Source organism: Strix uralensis, chromosome 27 (assembly GCF_047716275.1).
Source record: "Strix uralensis isolate ZFMK-TIS-50842 chromosome 27, bStrUra1, whole genome shotgun sequence".
NCBI classification, from domain to species: Eukaryota; Metazoa; Chordata; class Aves; order Strigiformes; family Strigidae; genus Strix; species Strix uralensis.
In genome coordinates, this window is record NC_133998.1 from 6,450,014 (window position 1) to 6,471,071 (window position 21,058).

Below are 21,058 nucleotides of genomic sequence, written 5' to 3' on the forward strand. Positions count from 1 at the left end.
ATTCCTGGCAGATGCCTTCTTAACCTAGGCCTGAAATAAGTTGCTTAGGCCCCAGGATGCCATCTTAACTCTCAAGGCAGGAGAGGCTAACGAGATGAGCTGAGCTTTACGTGGGATCTGTGCTAAAGATTGTGTTGCCCTTTTGCAGCACATTCTATCCAGGAGCTCAAAACACGGTGCAAACTCATTAAATCTGTGCTACATTCCCCACAGGAGCTGCTCCTCAGCGGGACGCTGAAGTTCTATAAGATTTTTATGACGGGCATAATGCCACCCAGTAAATCAGTAGAAGCAAGAATAGCAGAAAGAGCTCCCAAAATTCATTCCTACTGTTTCTTACTCTGGAAGAAATCTGTGGACTACTTATATCCCAGTGATGTGGAAGACATCAACTCTCCCACCTTCAAGAGAATAATACTAACAGTAGATTAGAGACAGCAGCTCCCGGGGAGCAAAACTCTCGCTCTCGTCTACAAAGGACAGCCTGACCGGTGTCATTAGCTGCCAGGCTGGTTTTCACCCCTTCTTTTGTAACGGATCCGCCCCTGGCTGATCAGCTGGATTAGAGCACGAACTTCCAGGCCGGAGCAGATCTATTACAGGTGCCCCAAGAAGACTGAGGCTCCCAATTCTTCTCATCAACAGGGTTCTGCTCCCACGCACAACTGCACTTACTGGGAACAGAAGCTGTCGGAGGGTGCCAGCTGGGATGCTGCTTATTGACCTGGGTTTATTTTCTGCCTGGATTAGTTCTCCATTCATCACCAGCTCTGCATTCCCAGCCACAGCAGGTCATCAAAGCAGCCCATTAAATACTAAACGTAGTTGATATTTTTAATCCAGTCATCACAGCTTTCCCTTTACCAAAGAAAATCACTGAATGCTTTGACACGGCACACAGGTTTAAAACACTATCTGCCCGAGTACAAACACGGCTGAAGCCTGCAGTTCGCTTTATCAGCAACAAAACTCAGGTGACAATAGAATCCTTCCTCCTTCTACCAGCTCAGCTGAATGACAGTGCTCATTCTGGAAACAAGGACTTTACTAGTAAAGGGAAGTTGCCATCCCTCCCCTACACCCCAACTTTCACCGTGCCTTGTTTCCTGCAAGGCACCAACACAGGCATTTGCACGACTACACAGGGAAACGAGGAAGGGAACCGACCCCCACAGAAGCCAGCCTAAAAGACAAAGTTACTTTTCAGCTGGATCTGGTCCCAAACCCATTTACCACGCGGCTGCACCAGCGTTTGTGCTGCCGCATCCTCAGACACTCTGCACAGGCACCGGGGGTGCCAGGGAGAAGCTGGAGAAAGGGCGAGCAAGAACGTGACTGGGGGGGAACTCCCACTGCCAGGGAATTGACAAAACCCCTCCAGTTATTGCCACGCACGTGCACAGAACAAGCACTTACAGAAACAAACCTTCTAAGAGTGTAGAAGCAGATAAAGCTAAAAATAGCAAATTCAACCTAAACTTGCAAGGGGAAAGTACTGAAAAACAATTTGTTCTTTTTCAAACACTACCATAAAGCAAGGAACATCCTTCCCGGCTTCCAGAGGTCACATCTCTGAATGACCACTTTGGGTTGTCATCACCTGTTACCAACACACGAGGTCTCTCTCGGGCTCTTTTTCCCCACGCTTCTCCTTTAGCAGCCCAGCTTCTTATTAATTAAATGGTATCTTTCTACAGACAGTAATTGAATTGCAGTCCCTTCGGTCTGTTAAGGCTACAAAACACAAGCAAAAGTTGTCATGATTTTTTCATACTAATGACTTGGTGGCAGAGTATTTGATCTAATTAAAGAGCACAATTAAATTACCTGTTTTCTGAAGTACTGTAATTGGAAGACAGTATTTAGAAAACACTGTCAAAAATAAAAGCAACCATTTATCATATGTACTTCAAGAGATCAGCTCAATAAACTTACAGTCTGGTTCAAGCCAAAGTGCACTCCAAGCGTGGCAGACTCAGAAATCAGCTACTCACTGGCAAGCTGAGGCACGTCACGACGTTGGTTTGTGTCCGCGCGTACCTGGGGGACACAGTGCACTGGAATAACACGTTAAAGTCTGAAGGATGCACCGAGATCACAAGCCACAGCTTTGAGTCAGGGACTGAACAGTTCAGTCTCAAAAAGCTGGGCTGTAGATCTCACAGGAACAATATGCTTCCAACCTCTCGGGACTGTTACAAGCTTTAGGTCACTTCAAGCGCTGTCACAAGGGACTTGCTCATGAGTAACAGAACAGCGGAGGCTTGGCCAGGCCTGAGAGTTCATCTTATCGTGTCAGGGATAATCAGCACCAAAGCTGCCCCCAGGAAAGGCAGCACTGCAGCACCACAGACCCTCCAAAGGGGAGGGGAGAGTTGCAGGCGTCAGGGTGCCAGCAAGGGAGTGGATTTTTTTTTTTTTCTTCTTTTGAGGGAAAGAAAAAAACCCTAAACCACTGCCAAGAACTTAAAGGAAAAAGCATTACAAAAATTGATTTCACATAGCACAGACAATAAAAGGCCCATCTTCGGAGGAAAAAAGCACTAACACATACCACAGCTCGGACAGGAGGTTAGAAATGACAGATCCACAGCTCTTCTCATCTCCAAGTTGCTGAAGGTCACACAATAAAATGCAGTATTTGAGGGTCAGTCCTCCCCTACCCCAGCCCTGCATCTGTAACCTGGGGACAATATTTCATTTCCTAACTGGGAAATTTAAGAAAACGTACCTGGGTGGGAAGTACTCCAGACATAGCAGTGAAAGCAATTTTAAGCTTAAGAAACGTTCAAAAGGGCCTTAACAAAAGCAGAACTCTAATGATTCAGCACTATAGCAGAGAACAATGGGAATTCAAACCTTATTAACAACTGTGTGAAAAAAGGATATATTTTCTGCTTCTCTTCATTGTATAATACATCTACCAACTGGATAACATTTTTGTGCCGTAATCGTCGCAGGAGCTGAATTTCCCTGCAGGAAGAGAAAAGGAAAAAAGTTATGTTTAAAAAGCCTATTTCCTTACAAGGGAATGAAATTAATGTTTTCTAAATCATATGGATTTTAAAGACACTTCAAACCGTGTTAGTCCCAGCTGCTTCACCTAAGACCACCTATGCATGCTGTCTGACAGAAGGTCTTGTATGTTCTTGAATTCATTAGTCCAAGGTTAGACCATGAAAAAACTCCCTGGTCACTGACCAGGACAATAAACTCGTCCCCTTCCAGTTGACACTACACAGGGAATCAGTTTTCTCTGCGCAGGAATTTTAGTCCATTGGTAAACAACAGCAGCAGAACTATGCTCAAGGAGCGACCTACCTTTGGGCCAGACTTGGAACTGGTTGTAGGAACGCCCTGTGCCAACGCTTGGGTGCCATGCAGCACAGGCTGTGTTACTTCTGCTAATATAAAGTTTTATTCTGCGCTCCAACGTAAGCTTTATTCTGGTTTTGCCCATAAAATCTGGGCAGTGCTCCACTTTAACTACTTGACTGGTCAACAGGACGTTGACGGCCGAACAGCCCCGTTCAACGTGAGCAGGAAGAAGAGCAGAAGGGCGTCGCGCCGCGCCAGCCCACAGCAACAGCTCCTGGAGAGACGCTGCCGGTCCCGCGGCCGCCGGGCTCTGTGGAGGGAGCAACCCGAGGACACGCTCTGCAAACCTCCACAAGCCCTGGACTCGCAAGGGCCTGGTGCAGCCAGCCGGGCCTCCTCCTCCCGCCCGGACCAGGGGGGTTTGGCGTCCCCTGCAGTCCCACACCCTCCCTCTGGCCCTGGGCTGGCGCCTCACCGTTCCCAGTTAAAGCTGGTGCCGACTGAAGGAACTGAAACGCTGCCCTGGCAAGTCAAAGCCCACCCTGATGTGCTCCACACGTCAAAGGTGCAGCTTTAGCAGCTTCCCTCCAATTAAAGCTTTTCCAACAACGCTGACTGGTGCAGCTCAGCTCCCTCCGTCCCTCCCGCTGACCCCGAAGGACGCGCTACATCTGTGTTTACTGTAATATCTAGGACAGCCACTTCCAAGAGAAACCTTTTATGTTCGCACTTCGTGCTTTCTTATACGTAAGTGTCATCTGTAGTTACAAGAGCAGAAATAAATTTGCTTGGGCTTCCAGTCTTCATACTTCAGGGTATGTTTTTAATCAGCATCGTGACCAGGAACAACCCCCACAGCTGTCAGCGCGAGGCAGCGTCGTGCGCTGAGGTGTGCTCCTGCTGTCACAGGCAGCGCCCGGCGCCAAACGCCGCAGAGCCGTTAACGTGCTACACAGCCCATTTCAGCACAAATTCTGTTCTTTAGCTGGAAAGCAACTTGAGTGTTAGTTACTTGCCAAAAAAAGGAATGAGAAGTTTCTGTATCTAACAAGCAATTACTTCTGATAGCTGTTGTATTGTGAGCAGATAGAAGTAATTTAGACAAATATAAAAACATCAGACATCAGCTAATCTAAAGACACAAATGAAACTAAATTGATTTTTTTATTATACTACATGAAATTCATCTGAAGAGGGGCTGTTCAGCACGACATGACTTCCCACAGGACATAGAAACTACAGAAAAAGCAGGAGAGGTACCTCAGAGCCAAAGGAGAGACGTGCATCGCCCGCAGCCGCGGGAGGGAGGGAGGACAGCCCTGGCGCCGAGGCTGCCAGAGGGGCAGCGACTCCCCAACGGTCCCGACCGGAGAAGCCCGGCACCAAAAGCTTCCTGCGGCTGGGAGACGAGCGCGACGGCTGCTAGAGCCGAGGGACGGGAGGATTCCCGAGCGGTTCGCAGGCAGGAGATGACAGCGGCCCCGCCGGCCTCGGCTGGGCCCCAGCAACACCCCGCTCTGCCCCCACACCCTCCAGCTCACCCCCCGCTCCTGCTGTGAGCTGTCTGGAGCCCTCCCGCCGCCCGAACCATGCTCGGAAGCGCTGCACAGTTTAACAGCTACGGGCTGCCCACCCCTGAGCACCAGCGAATACAACGTACAAGCTGTCCGGTGTCGGGGCTGCAGGCCAAAGCCCCCCGAGCCGGCCAGCCCATCAGTCCATTTGTGCGGGCAGCTCAAGGCGCCTGCAGTAGGGGCAGTCCAGAAATCATCCTGACGATGCATCAGATTCCTCACACGCAGTAGCAACTCTTGAGGCAGTTTCACAGGGCCCTTTATTAAAGATACAGCTTCCAGGAGAATTCAGAAATGAAGCAACCAATGTAAGAGTTACAACACTGGTCTCGAGAGTGAGTCAAACACAGGAGTTCCAGCTAATAATTCCATTTGTTCCCAAACTCTAGTCCTAACTTAACTTGACCGAATGGTTCAGAGATCTGAACCGGATCCTGTTTGTGGAGGATAACTAACGTGGAACTGAGGAGACATCTTCCCTTGGCTGTGAAAACGGACCCTCGTGTGCCATCTCCTATCAGCTGTTTTGTCTCTTGGGATTTTGTACTGTGCCCCAAACAACATTTTAGTATCTTTTGCATTAAACTCAACCTGCAAAATCCCACTGGGTGCCAGCTGTGACGAAGGGAAACAGGAGGATCAGGACAGTCAGGTCAGGGTGGTTCTGTCGGTGTCTGGAAGTGCAGATACTGCTCTTTGCCTTGTTCTGCTGCTGCTCAGTTCTGGGCTTGGGCTAAGCTGTACCTAAACTCTTCTTTGCCGCTTCTTTCTCTTGCCTTTCCCTAAGTTGCTTTAAGCAGCGTGGTTACATTTCAACAGTTGGGACTCTCGAAGGCAGCATTACAAGGAATTCAGAGCACAGTTTCGGAAGCAAGAGCCTCTGCCCAAACACATGACACACCGAGCTCAGAAAGCCACTCGCCCCTTGCCTGCACAATTAGCCAGCCACTAATAACAAGCTGTGGCCAGTACAAAGGCTTGTTGATGCATCACTTCTGATTAACAAGCCAGTAACTGCTCCTTCCAAAGGCTCAGAAGATGCAGGAATGAAAGCAGGATTTTTAAAGATCTTTCAAGGACCCCTGAGCAGCAACACTGATTACTTCACTACCAAAGTTTAGGCCAGGCACTCGTGCTTTATCATATATGGCTTTAAAAAACCCCATTGTGACGGCTAAACAGAAACCCAGGATAACAAGGCAAGGCTCAGAAGAGTGTTTAGTTTAAATGGCAGGCAGATTTGCAAAGTGATGCAGCCACTCTAATTATAGTAATGACCAAAAGGCTGAAGTGGATTAAATTAGCATAGAAACTGCAGCCAGCATTAGTGTAGGTCTAAGAAGTTTCTGCATAATGAAGGGAGACGGGCTGAGTGCTCAGACCAAGCCGGCAAGAGCGGGAGTGAACACACATATTTAAATAAGGCTACTCTGCTGGGAAGGCAGGGAAAGCTTCCAAAATTAGGAACACATTTAAAATCCTGATCCCAACAGCTCATTCCCTGTAATACGGCTTGAAAGCACAAATACTAAATCCTTCCACCTTTAACAGACTAATAAATTTTTCATATTTATGTAACGATTTTTTTTTTCCCCAGGAGGACTTGGCGAACCAATCTAAAATGCCAGTGAAGTGCACCCACCTCTGGGGCAGAGGCCAAGCAGCCCATTTCCCAGAGGAAAGATTACTTCTATTTTTAGCTACTCTTGCATTCTGGAGCGACTGAGGAACAGAGAGCGCCAGACCACAGGCACCTCTGATTCCATTTCAGTTTGAAAACTTCATCAAGTAAGTGAACATAGGTGCTCACCTCATCAGAAGGTGCCCAAATTTACTTTTTTCAAAATTAACCCTAAAAAAGCCCCACCAGCCACTGCTTTCTTTTGCAGTTTGCCTGCACAATACCATTTCCATTGACAGCACCAGGAAAGAGAGATTTGCGTGCCTACAGCTTGCTGCCTTTCCTCTCAACCAAGGCAAGGTGGCTTCCTGCCGTCCCCGCGCTAGCCTAGTGAACCTGCTCAGATTTTCCAGATGCCTCCTGAGCTGCTGCAGCTTTGCCTCCTTTCCTTGCTACCTCTAAAATTTCATATGAAATTTAAATCACAACAGCTGCTTTCGAGGTCAGACGTCTCCCCAGCACAGAGGGAAAGGGAGAGCCCCAGCGAGGGGCCTAGGCTGTGCTCTCCGCAGTGTGGTAATCGCCTCCACACCCACCTGATTCATTACGTGGCCAGAAGAGTCTCCATCACGGAATTCTGTCCCTAGTTTTCCCGACTAGAAAGCCCTCAAGTGTGCGGCAAGACTGACTGCCAGAGTTTGGGGCCTGTTTCAAAGTGTAACCATCTTCAAAGATCTTTTCTCTTCTTCCTCCAACTGGAAGGTTTCTCTGTGGTTCTGTCAGGCCCCTTAAGCTCACCCTGACATATAACACTCATCCCTTGCAGGGTACCCTGCTTGGGCAAATAACGGGGGGGTGGTGTTACTCAGAACTGTATAAAGCAAAGCTGCCTACTTGTACCATGTGCTACGTGATTTTGAAAGACGCCGAGGCCAGCCTGGAGAGATGACGTTTTTTCCTGGAGCACATCTTCACCATAAGATTCAGCATTTTGCTACAATTTGTTTCAAGCCTCAGTTTCATCAAAGCCATTCTTGCTTAAAGAAAAATGAGCAACACAGCCAAAAGATTCATTCCCTTCCTTTGGTTCACAAGGTTCCTCCACAGGCCTAAGATTTCAGGATTTTATCGGAGACAAGTGATGGTGAATCTTTTCCACGTTACCTACCGGCTCAGATCACGTGTCAGAACGGCGGGTTTGCAGCCGGGCTGCAGCGAGAGCGCCCAGCCTGGGAGCAGCTTACCCTCCCCACCCCTTCAGCACACCACCGCGGCCCATCCCGAGCTCCCTACGAACAGCACGTGGTGCCGAGGAACCAGCACAAGGAACCGGGACATCTCCCCCGCCGCACCGGTGCCCCAGCCAAGGGCGAGGGGACGTGCTCAGAGAGCAGCTCCATGTGCCCGTTCTGGCACGTACGGCAAAGCCATTAACGCCACTGGTGCTAATTGCGACAAAGGACTCGCCGATCGTTCATTCGGTCTTTATGCAACTGAACAACTACATTATGTATTTGTTTAGATTGATTTTGTAATCCTGCACAGCCAAAGCAAATTTTAATTACAAGTTAGTACCCCTGATATGTCACAAAGCAGATTAACTTATTTAAGGTCTAGCTTGTGAACAGCTTTTTCCTGTTTATTTCACCCAAAGAACAGCCCTCCGCTTGCCAGGATGCACCTCGACATCTTCATCCACACAAGAAGCTGCACCTCTCTGCTCACACGAGCGGCATTTCAGACCAAAGCCTGAGCAGAGCACTTCACTATTTCCTTCTCCAAACTAAGCTTTACACATCTGAGTGTACATCCGGCACGCGGAGGGGCTGACATCACTCCGTGTCCATGAACCCAGTGCTGATCTACATCTTTCAAGTTTCAGTACCCAAACGGTTCTTCTCCAGCCACTACCCCAAATTATGCTGCGAGAGTTGCAGCAACTCCACCGTGTTCCCAGTGCCCCTCCCTCCCCCGAGGACACAACATGTCAACATACAGAAACATCCACCGTGGTCACCACACTTCTTTCTTTATGGGCACCCAGAAGCCCCCGCGAGGGGAAATGCTGCGGAGGCAGATCAGAGCAGACCCTCTCCCTGGACCAGCTCTCACCCTGCAGAAGCTGACAGCCACAGGCCCCTGCTCCAGAGCTCCCTTTGTGGGCCCGAGGCGCTGCTAAGGCGGGTGAAGACCACAGCGTTACTCCTTCCCTTTACTAGTTCCAGGCTGGCATCCACATCCACTCCTCGCAGGACGTCCGACATCACAAGCCCTGTACCCACCCCAGAGCTGCCCGCGCTCTCCTGCAGATCACAGCTTCTAACATCTCACCACTGAACCTGAGCAAATATCCAGCTTTGCCAAGAAAGTACCAGAGCCACCTGGTTCCGTACAGCAGACTTGAGTTAGGAGGGACAGGAAATCAGATGAGTCAGCTTGAGCCCATCTCTGCCTAAAGCACCCGCCTCTGCGGCTTGCAACAAGCCCTTCCTTCAGCAGAACTGTCCATGTTTGGAGGTGCGAGACTCTTGATTTGCAGACCCAAGGAGCAAACTGTCAAAGCAGAGGCCTGCTACACATTTTAAACCTCCGAGGAATTCTGATGAGCATATATTCAAATCCAAGTAATCACTGAGCATGGTAAGTACAGTACAAGACACTTGGGATATGCACAGAAAGTCCCAAACACTTAATTAAAATGTGAGGCTATTAGCACACAGTTTTATTAAACTTCTGCTGCTAGAGACAAATAGTCTTCCAAGTTTTCTTTCATCTTTTTGGCAATCCTACTAAACTCATTTTTTGTATTAACTGGAAGCAGTAATTAGCCATAGAACTGTCTGGTTGACTAAGCCACCCCAAACTTTCTCTAAAGTAACTGAAACGAAGCAAAGATTCCTTCGATTGGTTTAGGGAAATCGTGTCTTACGAGTTTAAACCCTCAACATCCTCACCAGGGCTCACAGATCCCTTCACAGCTCATTTTCCAGGGGCAGAACAGGAGTATTTTAGGGTAGAGAAGAATCATTTGATTTTATGTCTCAAACATGTTTCAGTCTTAATTTCTAGGTCTCCAGAGCTCTGTTACTGCACCGAGGGCCGGGGCAGGCAGCCCACACGTGCCGGACGCGGCTGCAGTCTCCAGCATCGGGCAGTAACACCCAGATGGCATCAGCAGCCGGGGCTCCCCGAGGTGCAACTCCAGCCCCGGGGTCCCCAACGCGCGGCACAGACCTGTACGATCCTCCGCAGCTCATCGCTCCTGCGCTCTCCCTTGCTCTCATTCCTCCCTGTACAGTACTTGCTCCTGTAACCACCCAAGGGCCAACAGTCTAGGAACTGTTTTCTAGGGAATTTCTTTGACGACGCACTATCAGTGCGAGTTTCATCTTCACCACAGCAGCAGCAACGCTGAGGCATCCTGTGATAATGGCACAAGCCCATTATAAAAATTCACTTACACCTCTGTCAAACAAACCATGTCACATGTGTAACTTTTTCCTGTAGGGTCAGAAGTGCTGGAGATCACTTTAGTAGGAACAGACGCAGTCTCTGCAGTTAAGAGACAACTGTACAAGGTATTCTGAGACTGAAATAGCAAATGGTCACTTCCAAGAGATAAACACTTTTAAACCAAGCCTGAACACCCCCCAAGCGCTCAGACCCTCTGCCAGTGCCCTTTTACCACATCTGCAGCACTACATGAAGAAGTTCACCCGCAGAGAGCAGACGTTATGCAGTGATTCCACAGCAGAGAACACACTTCACGAGGGATTCGGGACTCTCACTCCTGACCCCTTCATTTACCACGATTGCAAATGCTCTGGAAGAGCCTTCTGCACACACATACCAGCGGGGCCACGGGCAGGGAGCGGGAGCACCGAGCAGGGCACTACTTCTGGTGGCAGATGGAGAGATTTTTCGTCTCAAAGGGCACCAACTGAAGTTTGGGATGTTTACAAAGATTAGACGACTGATCACGCTCACGTCTCATGTACCAAGCTGCAGACGTCCTCGTACGGAGAAGGACACAAGGCGGACTGGAAGCCAACCCCACCAGCACAGGAATCGGGTGCTCACTCATGACTGCACTTAGCAGCTTTCAAGAAAGTGGAACCTAATGGTGCGATTCAGTCCACAATCTGATTTTCTGCTGTTCTATTACATTTGAGTCGTTTGCTGGGTATAAACCACGCAAAGCTGCCCCAATGCAGTTGTAGAAAGTGAAATTTTAATGGAATCTGGCCAAGCAACGTGACATTAAAAAAACAACATTAGCAGAGTCCTTTCCAGCGCTACCTGGAAATACAGCAACGGTCTGCTCCCCCCATGCACACTGAGCAGTCAACCCATGCAGGGTAGATGACGTATCTCGCCACAACAGGTTTATTCAGAGCAGAGACACCCTTCGCCGCCTGTCGCGGTACTGCCGAAGGGTTTTGGTAAGGTCAGAGTGCCACGGTACAAGGGTACCACAAAAATGTGACATTTTGCCTTAAAAAAATTCACCACTGAAGCAGCAGATAGAGGGAACGAATAAGTGGACAAAGAAAAGGACAAGGTGACAAAAATAGGAACTTGAACTAAAGTAAACCCTCGTTAGAAGACAACATCTTAAATCTGCCGCAGTGTTTTGAAGCAGGTGCGGCTGAGCCAGAAAAACATCCACAGCAAAACAGAGTGGTGCTTGGCGAGTCTGCTTTAATAACTAACCTTAATGAAACCAAACAAGACATTCACAGACAGGCTCTGTGCATGAATAAAACTTCTACAGAGTTCACCTCAGGGCACGGGACCATTACCATGGTTCTGATAGCAGGAAACTCTCCGGGTATCTGGCAAGTCCTTTTTCACTACGGGGGAGAAAAATTTAAATTTCAAAGTTTCACTAAGAAGGAAACAATCTCCCCCTTCTTCAGTAGAAGCTCTTGATGTAACTGAAGGAGGGGGCAAGGGTGGAAAGGGGCACTCATGCCTATACCAGAAAAACAAGAAACATTTTATTACATATTAACCAACCGTTTACTCTGATTCTGAACTTGAGCCAGCAAAGGAGAGAAAGGGAGGTCCCAGCATTAGGATTTGTGACTATTCCGTAGCTACGTCTGTCACTGAAGGTTAGAAGGCAAACTTAAACAGCTCACTGACAGAAGTCCCGGTACAGGATGTGAAATATCTCACAGCTGAGCTCGGAAACTCAAACCAAACTGAGAAACAGAAACAAGACTCTGCTAGGTCAGGGCTCTACACTCAGCACGCCCCAGCTAAAGACGCAATGCAAGACTCTTCTAAACATCTCACAAGTTCTCCCTCCCACTACGAGATAAACCCTTGCAAATAGTTTGTTTTGGCTGCGGAAGGCTCCCCTCCACAGCAGATAAACAACTATCTCCCAGGGCTGTGACAAACACAGCTGGCTGCGAGGGCCCCGCACGCAGAGCGCAGCCCCACGGAAAGGGAAAGTTTCCTACGCCCGGCCCTACAGATGCCGTGTAACACCAGGCTGCTCCCCCAGTTAATTTTAATTAGTAACTGGTGCCCTGACTAATCACTATGTAACTGGCACTTCCAAAGCTTCCAAGCACAGATCTTGAGTCACTGAAATGAAAAGGGTTGACATCCCTTGTCCCCATTTTACAGCTGCAGAAATCAACTGGAAAGGGCCTTGAATTATTTCAGAAACGAGACCAAGAAAAAAACCCAAGACTTCCCATGCCCATCGGGTGCACAATCCACTGGATGATGTTCCAGGCACCTGTGACAGGGGCGGGAGCAGTCACTGCCATCCCAAACGCTCGAGAGCCGCACACCCCCAGGCAGGTGCCCGAACAGCGCAGAACACGACGGCACAAAGCCCATTTCTGCACTCTCAGCTACACTTCTCACCTTCCCCAGCCGACAGCACGTTTACCTCTTCAAGGTGAAATCTTAAGGGGGAATTCCTTTAAGAAATACAATTTATTCTTTAAGCAATACTATTAATAAAGTGACATGTGTTGCGGGCTGTCCGTTCAGACAGACAGACCTGCCTCCCCGGCCCTCGAGAGCCCGCTCCTTCTGTGTTCCCAACCTCAACAGCAGCGCTGGCTGCACCTCACGGCAGAGAGTGATGAACACCTACGGTTTAGGAAGCCCTTCCACAGCACAAAGCCACGTTGTTATTTAAAATGATACAGAACTTCAGCTGGAAGTTAAGGACAAAGTTTGACCCCTCAGTTCCCAGCTACCAGAAATATTTACTTACTTTTTCACATTTGCCTCCCCATTGGGAATTCTGCGTAGCTTCTTCTTCTTCAGTATTTTCACAGCTCTCCTACAGAGGGTTTCAGAGTCCAACATCTCCTTGACTTTGCCGTAAGACCCTTCTCCAAGTAAGTCTCCCATCAGGTACTTGCCAATGAGCTTGGCCCTTTTCCGCCGGGGCTGGTAGATGACCTCCGTAGAGTCAATGCGATGGATAAAAGTGTCCATCCCCACAGACATCAGCTCGCCCTCTGCAAACATGCCCAGCTGCTGTGGCTCCTGCATATCCATCCTGGATTAAGTTCCTTAACCTGTTTTCCTTAAGCGCTCAGGGTTTTAATCCTGTTTGTTAGTTTCCAACACTCCCTTTTACTCCTTCTTGAAAAAAAATAGCCAGAAGATTGTACAAACATGAATAAAAAAACAAAAACAAAACAAACCTATGAGCTGCGATTGGATGCTAAAAGATCCAGGCCTGGCTCCAGTAACACAATGTCTTTTAAAAAGAATATATATCTTTGACCAGATACACTCAGTTTGGGACTTGCTTTGCTTCCGACCTGGTCCCACTGTCAGGGTTCTTTCAAGTCAACTTGGCCTTTAACTTGGCCCAGTTTGATTCTTAAGTGCTAGGTCATCCTCTGGGACTTTAGGCCACCACATAAAAACAGACAATTACCGAGTCTCTTTCGTGACTTTCCATTCCTAGTAGATCATAGTCACCAACTCCAGACTGGATGGCAGGGGAAGCGTTTCTGCCCTGCTGTCCTCACCGTCCAGCTATGAGCACAGATGGGGGTTTTTTCAGCCGTTGGGAAGCTGGAACCAAGTTTCTTTAAAGGAGTTTTCAGAAACAATTCTACCGTCTTCGCTTTTCACGCCTACAAAAGTTTGAGGCCTTTGGTGCCTATCAAGATCTCCCAGGGGCATCCTTCAACCGCTCGGATTCCGCCTGGCACATGATGTGTCACCACCACTGGTCCAGGTGTCAGCCGGTGCCAGACAACGCAAAACCTACTACAGCTTTACTGACCCACCTTAAAACGGAACAAGCAGGAGGAAGTAATTCTCTCTGCCCTGCACCCAAAACACCCCATTCCCTTTCCAACAAGGGAAGGTCAACGAGGAGATGCCAACCTCGCCCGGGCTCTCCCCCCCCTCCTTCACACCCCTTCCACAAGTGTCAGCTGGGGTGGGGAGAAAAACAAGCGACACCGCAGCCGCCCCCAGGGAAAGCGGGAAGGGACTGAAAAAGGGGATAAAACACTTTAAGTGCAACCAAATTACCGACGGAGAGAGGAGGGAAGGGACTCCCCCCGGGTTCCGCCGCAGCCGGGCTCCCCGCTTCCACGGCGGGGCGGTGGGAGCCCGCCCGGGACAGGCCCTTCCCCCGCGGGCCGGGGACGAGCCCCGTAGGCAGCTCCGGCCGCTCCCTCAGCCCCGGGCCTCCCCGCCCCTCTGTCGAGTCGGGGGAGGGGGGCGGGCAGCCTCGTCCCCCCTCCCCGCCGCCGGGCTCGGGAACCGGGCCGGATCCCGGCGCCGCGCTCTCCCCCGCGCCCCCCTCGCCTCAGGGGGAGCCCCGCTGGCCACTGCCCCCGCTCTGCCACCGCGGCCCTGCCCAGGGCCCCGCTCCAGCCGCCCCGCGAGCCCGCCGGCCCCCGCCGCCTCCCCTTTACCCCCGCCGCCAGCCCCGCCGCACCGCGCACGCCGCCGCCATTTTGTTTACCTCCCGCCCCCGCCCGGCCCCGCCGCGCTCCCGCCGCTGCCCCCGCCGGGCCTCGCACCTCCCTGGCGACCGACGTGCGCTCCCATTGGCCGCGGCGCCGGCCCCGCCCCCGCGCGCCCGCCCGCTGATTGGCTGCGGCGGAGCTACGAGGGGGCGGGAGCCGGCGGCGCGGCTTTCGCTTCCGGTTGGTTCGCTTCGTTTCTAACCCGCCCCCCACGCTGGCGGACGGCGGGGCGCTGTGATAGGCCGCGGGAGCTGTCAGTCACCGTCAGGGGCGGGGCTGACGGCGGCGGGGCGGCGAGGGCAAAGGGCAAAGGGCAAGGGGCGGAGGGCGAAGGGGAAGCGGGTGCCATGGCGACGGGGCGCGGGGCCTGTGCCCGCTGCCTCTGCCGCCGGGGCGCGGAGCCCGGCCTCGCCCCGTCCTCGCGGGCGCCGGCGCTCGGGCCGCTCTGCAGCGGCTCCAGGGTTGGGGTGAGCCCGGGGCCCCCCTGGCCCCCGCCCTGCGCCGGTTCCCTGGGCCCGCGGCGCCCCGCTCCCGGTGTGTGGCACCCGAGGGGCCGGCAGCGGCCCCCCCCCACGCACCGCCCTGCCGGCGGCTCCTGCGGGTCGGGGCTGCCCGGCGCCGGGGAGCTGCCCCCCCGCCACCCCCCCGCGGTGATCTGGCCCCGCCCGTGCTTTAAGCAGAGCACGAACGCGCTTTGGGTCAAACCGCGTCTTTCTGGGAACTTCTGCTGCTGACCCGTTCGCTTCATGCGAATGTAACGGGCGTTAAACTGCCGCCGTGCCCGCGGGATTCTGCTCCCACAGCTCTCCCGAGGCCAGGGTGCCCTCCCCCTCCTCGCCCTTCGCTGCCCCTCGGGCCCTTCCTCCCCCCGTCAGACCACCCTCCTCTGGCTTCTCCCTCTCGCTGCCAAAGGCTCCTGGTGGCTCCAGCACACTCGGGGGTTGATGAGGACATTCAGTCCCGACGCGTTTCCATGCTCCAGGACAATAATAAATAACGGGTGGTAAATCAAACAGAACGGGGGTTTTATCTGTGACCCTCGGAGGCGACACGGGCGCAGGGGACGCTGCGGCGGCCTCGGAAGCGGAGCCAGCGCCGGGCTGGGAGGCGGCAGCTGTTTTCTCTCTGCTGTGCAACGTCAACGTGGGCACCGAAGTCGTCTGTTTTCGACCAAAAACCGCAGATGGGGAAGGGTTTCCATCGAGTCAAACACAGCGTTCGTGCTCCCGCCAATCCCGACACCTGGGCGCTGCTCCGGCTGCGGGAGGTGATTTACTGGGTGATTTACCAACATCACTTGGGCTCCCAGTGCCCGGCTGCACCGGCCCGGCCAGGAACCCCAGCACGGCCCGGGGGGGACAGGCTGTTCTCACCCCAGGCAGCCTCGGTGGTGGCTGAGACGCTTCTCCTGCGAGGATTCTAATAAGGGTTGGGCTTCACACCCCTGCTTTGCCCCCTCATAGGGGCATTAGAAAGCTCTCCCAGGAGGAGGGTCTCATCCTGTGCATCGGAGCGCGCTGCAGCCTCCCCCCACGTGCCAAACTGCCAGGGTGAGGGTTTGTCTTCGACAGCCAGCTCCTGCGCAGAGGCTGCCGGTGCAGCCCGCGCCCTGCCAGCTCCTGCCGGGGAACAGCACCCTTGGTCCGTGCAGTTACCGGCTGCACACCCGCTTCCCACCACCCAAAGGAACCGAGATATTGGGAGCTGCAGCTTCCTCCCAGGCCCCGCCGCGGTAGAGGTTAAAAAACCCTTTAGCAAAGGGATCAAGCCAGGCTCGGCCGGGAATCCCACATGGCTCCAAGAGCTGAGCCGTTATTTTGAGGCAGGACAGGACAAACCCATGAGTTCTGCCTTTTCCTGAGAGTTATTGACACCACACGAGATCACTAAGCACAGGCAGAAGAGCGCCAGGACCATTTTGGGGGGCCTGAGCAGCATCACAGCACATCCCTCCACCCTGGGGTCCCCGAAGGCTCAGCAGCTCCCCAGGGAGGGGGGTCAGAGCACCGCGATGCTCCGGCCTCACCCCAACTCCGTTGCTGGTTTGTGTGGGGTGTCTGACCCCCCGACAGCAGGAGGAGGTCGGGGAGAGGATCCGAGGGCTGCTGAGCACCTCCAGAGCGCAGAAGAGGGGGTGCACAGGAGCAGGTTGCCCCACTGAGCCCCCCTGGCTCCTGCCAGCGGCTGCATTTCTCTCCTGCTCCCTCGCAGGCTTTTCTCATGATAGTGCCTGGCCACATGTGATTTACTTCGATCTTGGCACCGAGTCCAGAGTGCTGGAAAGCACTCACCCAAATTCTGGTAAGTGCCGCGCTTCCCCTCCCCGCGAGGGACGGGTTCCCAGCAGCGGGAGGGCAGGATCGATTGGAAACCGTCCACAGCAGAGAAACCCGGGCGGGAGGCAGCTCCCATCGCTCCGGCGGCAGCTCCAGGTCTGCGTTGCATCAGCTGCACCCCACTCCCTGCCAGTCCCGCTGCCTGCCCCGCCGGGCTGGCAGGAAAACAGGCTCCCCCGGAGGTGAAACCCTGCCCGACCCTCCAGGAACCGGCAGCTGGAGTGGGGCAAGGCAGGGTCTCACTGCAGGGCCCCCCCCACACACATGAGGTGTCCCCAGGCACCCTCAAATGTCCCCGCACTGTCCCCCATCAGGGGCTCGTGGCTGCATCAGCTTTGCCAAGTGTCTGCCCCAAGCGTCTCCACCTCCGGCTGGGGGATCGGCCTGCCCAGGAGCCGAGGGGCCGCAGGCTGAGAGCTCCAAAGCTCATTGCATGTGTGCACAGCCACCGCTGCCCCCTCATCCCCTCCACCGACGGGGCAGAGCCCTCGGCCACAGCCCCGCTTCCCAGCCCGGGGGGGCAAGGAAGGGTCAGGCCAGACACGAGATGGTTTTCAGGATTCCCCCCCTCGGGCTGGCCCCTGCCGGGTCCTGTCCCTGCCCCCCTGCACGCTCCAGCCCCACCACCAGCGCAGATGGACCCTGGCCCCTGGGCCGCCTCTTCCCGAAGCTGCGGGGGGCGCGGGGCCAGCTGGGTGCAGGGCTCCCCGCTCCTCACCCCGGCGGAAAGTCAGGGGATTTCCAGGCTGTGGGAAAAAACAGGAACTGCCTGCGTGCGACAGCGGCCGGGCTCACCCCGACACGGCTGGAGCCGCTCCGCAGCGCGCAGGAGAGCAGAGCCTGCAGATCAGGGCCCTAAAACTCCCATCTTTGACCCCATTTCCCTGGGAGCAGATGCCCCCCCGCAGCTGCCCAGGAAGGGCTTTTTCTGGGGAAGCCAGGCCACTTCCCGGGCCAGAGCATCAGCACGCAGCTCAGCCGGGTCCCCAGCACATCATCTTTCTCCTCCTCACATCCCCCCAGTGCAGGCGCAGGGCAGCCCGAGTGCCCCCAGCCTGGCCCAGCATCACTTCTGCTTCACCCCCTGCTTGGGGGTTTCCTCTCCAGCCCATCCCAGCTCTGCTCAGCAGGGAGGCGCAGGCAGGCAGGGCCAGCACGGGGGTGACACCCCGCAGCGGGGTGCCAGAGCTCCCTGCACACGGCTTTGAGTGTTCAGGAAATGCCCGTCCCATGTCACAGCAGCAACGAGCTCAACAAGAAAACTGGTGCTGGGGTCCCCTCCGAGGTCTCCCGAAGCAGCAGCATCGTGCTTAGGGGGAAACATTCCCCACCAGCACCCACCCCACTGCCAGCTCTCCCCAAGCTGAGCCCCCCCAGCCCTGCACTAACCCCCCCCAGAGTGCAGGGATGCTCCTGCAGAGGCACTTACAAGCCCTCCCCTCCCTTATTAAGAGGTGGCAATTAGGGCAGAGGCTTTATCTGCACCTGCCCAGGGAGCTGCGCTGGTGTAGAGGGAGAGGGGGGGCTGCAGGGGGGGCTGCAGGGGGGGCTGGGAGCAGGCCCCGGCTGCCTTTGGAGCAGCTCCCTGAGACCTGCAGCCAGAGCGTGGGGGTCACAGGTCGCTCTGTGGGGCAGGGTGCCGGCACATCTCGACCGCAGGCTGTGCCCTCCACGGCGGGGAGGCAGCAGGGCAGAGCCCGCTCCTCCGGGCCACTGGCTTTGGGGGCTGCCTCGGTGGTGGCCCCCAGGGAGCGCGGGCTGGGGCAGCGGGGCCGGCGGGTTCGTGTCTAAAATGGGAACCGGGCTGGGACGGGGGCGAGGAGAAGGCGGTCGTGGTAAGTGAAATAAGTGGTTGTGGCACCATCTGCAGAGGCGTTGGAGGTTACGGGAGGAGACTGGTTCATTGCTGAATGGATCGGTACGTGTTCTTCCAGCGTGTCTACTGATTCGTATTTGTGTCACACTAAACACGTAGCTCTGGGGGATTTTAGGCCCTTAAAACGCTCGTACTGGGCTCAGCAATTGCTCTCAGGTAGCCTAGAGGGGACGAGGACGGGTCCTGCCCGGCCCGCGGGGATGCTGCTCCCCCTCCAGCGCCCACGGCCGGGAGCGGGGCAAGAGTCAGAGCAGGGTGATTTATTACAGGGATGTGATTTAACAGAGCCAGAGCCTTTGGCGTTATGCTCTGGAGAAAGGGCATTTCAGAAAGCATGACACAATTGCTGTGATTAATTAATGCGTGCAAATGAATGGAGTCTTCTGAGAGCAGCGCTCATTGATAGGATTAAAAGCCCAAACGTGATAAACTCCGTGCTTGGGTGAGAGCGGGAGGAAGGGGACCCTTCCCCTGGGGGCTGGGGAGGGGGTGACGCCGGCGGCAGCACTGCCCTTCCCCACGCGGAGCCTGCGGGATGGGGGTCCCGTTCTGGGGTGCTCTGGCTGTGCCCCACAAGTCGTGGCCCTTGGGAGAGGGGGGCTGAGTGTCCCTCTCCCTGGTGAGGTTCCCCGGCTGGTTTAGGGGGCTGGGCTTGGGGTTCAGGCAAGTTGTCTGCGAAGGGCAGCAGGTTGTGGGAGAGGCGAGGGAGCCCGGGGGGCTGAGGCTTTGCTGCCGGTGGCTCGGAAGCTCCCGGAGTTGGGGTGTTCAGCTCCTGGAAGAGGGAACGGGAGCAGCCGAGCGTGTCTGTGCCCAGGCGAGCGCACACCTGAGACTCCCCGGCAGCGCTGGGTGGGAGATGGAGCTGCCTTCCTCCGGGGCCGCTGCAGAAACCCCAAACCTTTTGTTCTCATCGTCTCCTTTGAAGGCAGCTCCTTTGATGGGTGCGACGTGGCTCTCGGCCGGCAGCCAGACGCCGGGCAGGCCCGTGCCGCTGGGGTTCCCATGCAGGGCCAGGGTCCCTGACTCTGTGAACCCCCTCAGAGGGGGCTCGGGACCACCCGGCTCCTCAAAGAGCCTTTTCTCCCCCGGCCTCGTCACACGAGGACTCCTGCACATCCCTAAATCCAGGCTGCCCGTGCCGCGCCAGCCCGCGCCTCGCCGTGGCTGCTTGTCTGGGGCTTCGCTGTGGGTGCAGAGCCCGGGGTGCTTCCTGTTATCCCGCTGGGTGCCCCCTTATCGACGGGATCGTGCCCGTACTGGAACCGAGAGGCTGGAGATTGAACTGGGGCGCCGAGCCCCTGAGCCGCACGCGGCTGCTGCTGGTGGCAAAACTTCTCACCACGCCAGAGCTGAGAGTTCGCCCCGTCCTGCCCCGGCCGTGGTGTCACAGACCTCCCGGTCAAGGTCCCCCCGTCCCTCCCGCCGGCGCCTCTGGCAAGAGCCGGGTGTTTCCAAAGGCCGAGCAGCCAGCGGTGGTTCTGTGCTGCCAGAGCTTCCTTCTTGGGGATAAATCAAACCCGAGGTGCCCTCCTGCCGCCGCCGTTAGGTCTATTTTTGTGTTGGCATCCCTGTCTGGCACGGGTTTGTATGAGCCCGTCAGGATTTTTGTTCTTATCCTGGGACTTGGAAGGGGCGCAGCTCCGACAGAAGCAATGGGAAATTAAAAAAATAATAATACAAGAAAGGGTGGGAGGGAGAAGCGAGGGGCACGGGGTGACGTTCCGGAGCAGTTTAGTTTTCAGCGCCGCGATTCGGCATTTCAGCCGATTCCGGTAATTCTCAGAGCCCCTCTCGCGGGATGCCGGGAGCGGCCGCTCCTCGGGGGCTGCTCCGGAGCCCGGTGCTGCCGCCCCCGCTCCGCAGGTTGGAAAACTCCGCGATGTCCCTTCCTCTGCCGAGGACAAGGACTCGCCAGCGCCCACCCGGGCCGCGGGGCCGCCGCTGAGTGCGACAGCGACTTCGGTTCCCTCCCGGCACCGGCGGCTCCGGGCGGCGGGGGTGGGGGGCAGGCGCTCCCCGACCCCCGGCGGGGCTGGGGCGGTCGGGCCTGCCCGGGGCTCGCCCCCCGCCCCGGTCGGTGGCGGGGGCAGCGCTCGGGGCCGCGGGCAGCTGCCCGCACTGAGGCGCTGGGCAGGGAGCGCTCGGGATGGCGGCGCAGGCCCGGCCCGCGGCGAGAGGCTCCGGGGCCGGCTGCGGCCGGTGACACGGGCCGAGGGCTCCCTCAGCCCCGGAGACGCCTCCCAGCGCCCCGGGCCCCTCTGCCCCCGCCGGGGGCCGGTCCCTCCCCCGCCCGCTGCCCCGGGCCCGGCTCCCCCCGTCGGTCCCGGTTCCCCGGCCCCGCCCACTTCCGCCCCGGAAGT

At 55.3% G+C, this 21,058-nt stretch overlaps 1 protein-coding gene across 5 annotated transcripts in view; it reads right to left on the minus strand.

Annotated features, from left to right (window-relative positions):
* The window catches only part of STK11 (serine/threonine kinase 11), a 42,839-nt gene extending 28,471 nt beyond the window's left edge, over nucleotides 1–14,368 (minus strand). For 2 of the 5 annotated variants that reach the window (XR_012626584.1, XM_074851952.1), the window contains exons 1-2: nucleotides 12,758–14,360; nucleotides 2,890–2,973 (exon numbers count right to left, since the gene is read on the minus strand). Coding sequence is in view for 4 of the 5 variants with exons in the window: in XM_074851952.1 (XP_074708053.1) it covers nucleotides 2,890–2,973; nucleotides 12,758–13,047 (374 nt within the window). In the remaining variant the exon portion in view is untranslated. Of the gene's footprint in view, nucleotides 1–2,889; nucleotides 2,974–3,321; nucleotides 3,553–12,757 lie in introns of those variants that run through there. The other 3 variants (XM_074851951.1, XM_074851955.1, XM_074851953.1) reach the window with 3 other exon arrangements.
* Nucleotides 14,369–21,058: the final 6,690 nt, after the last annotated feature.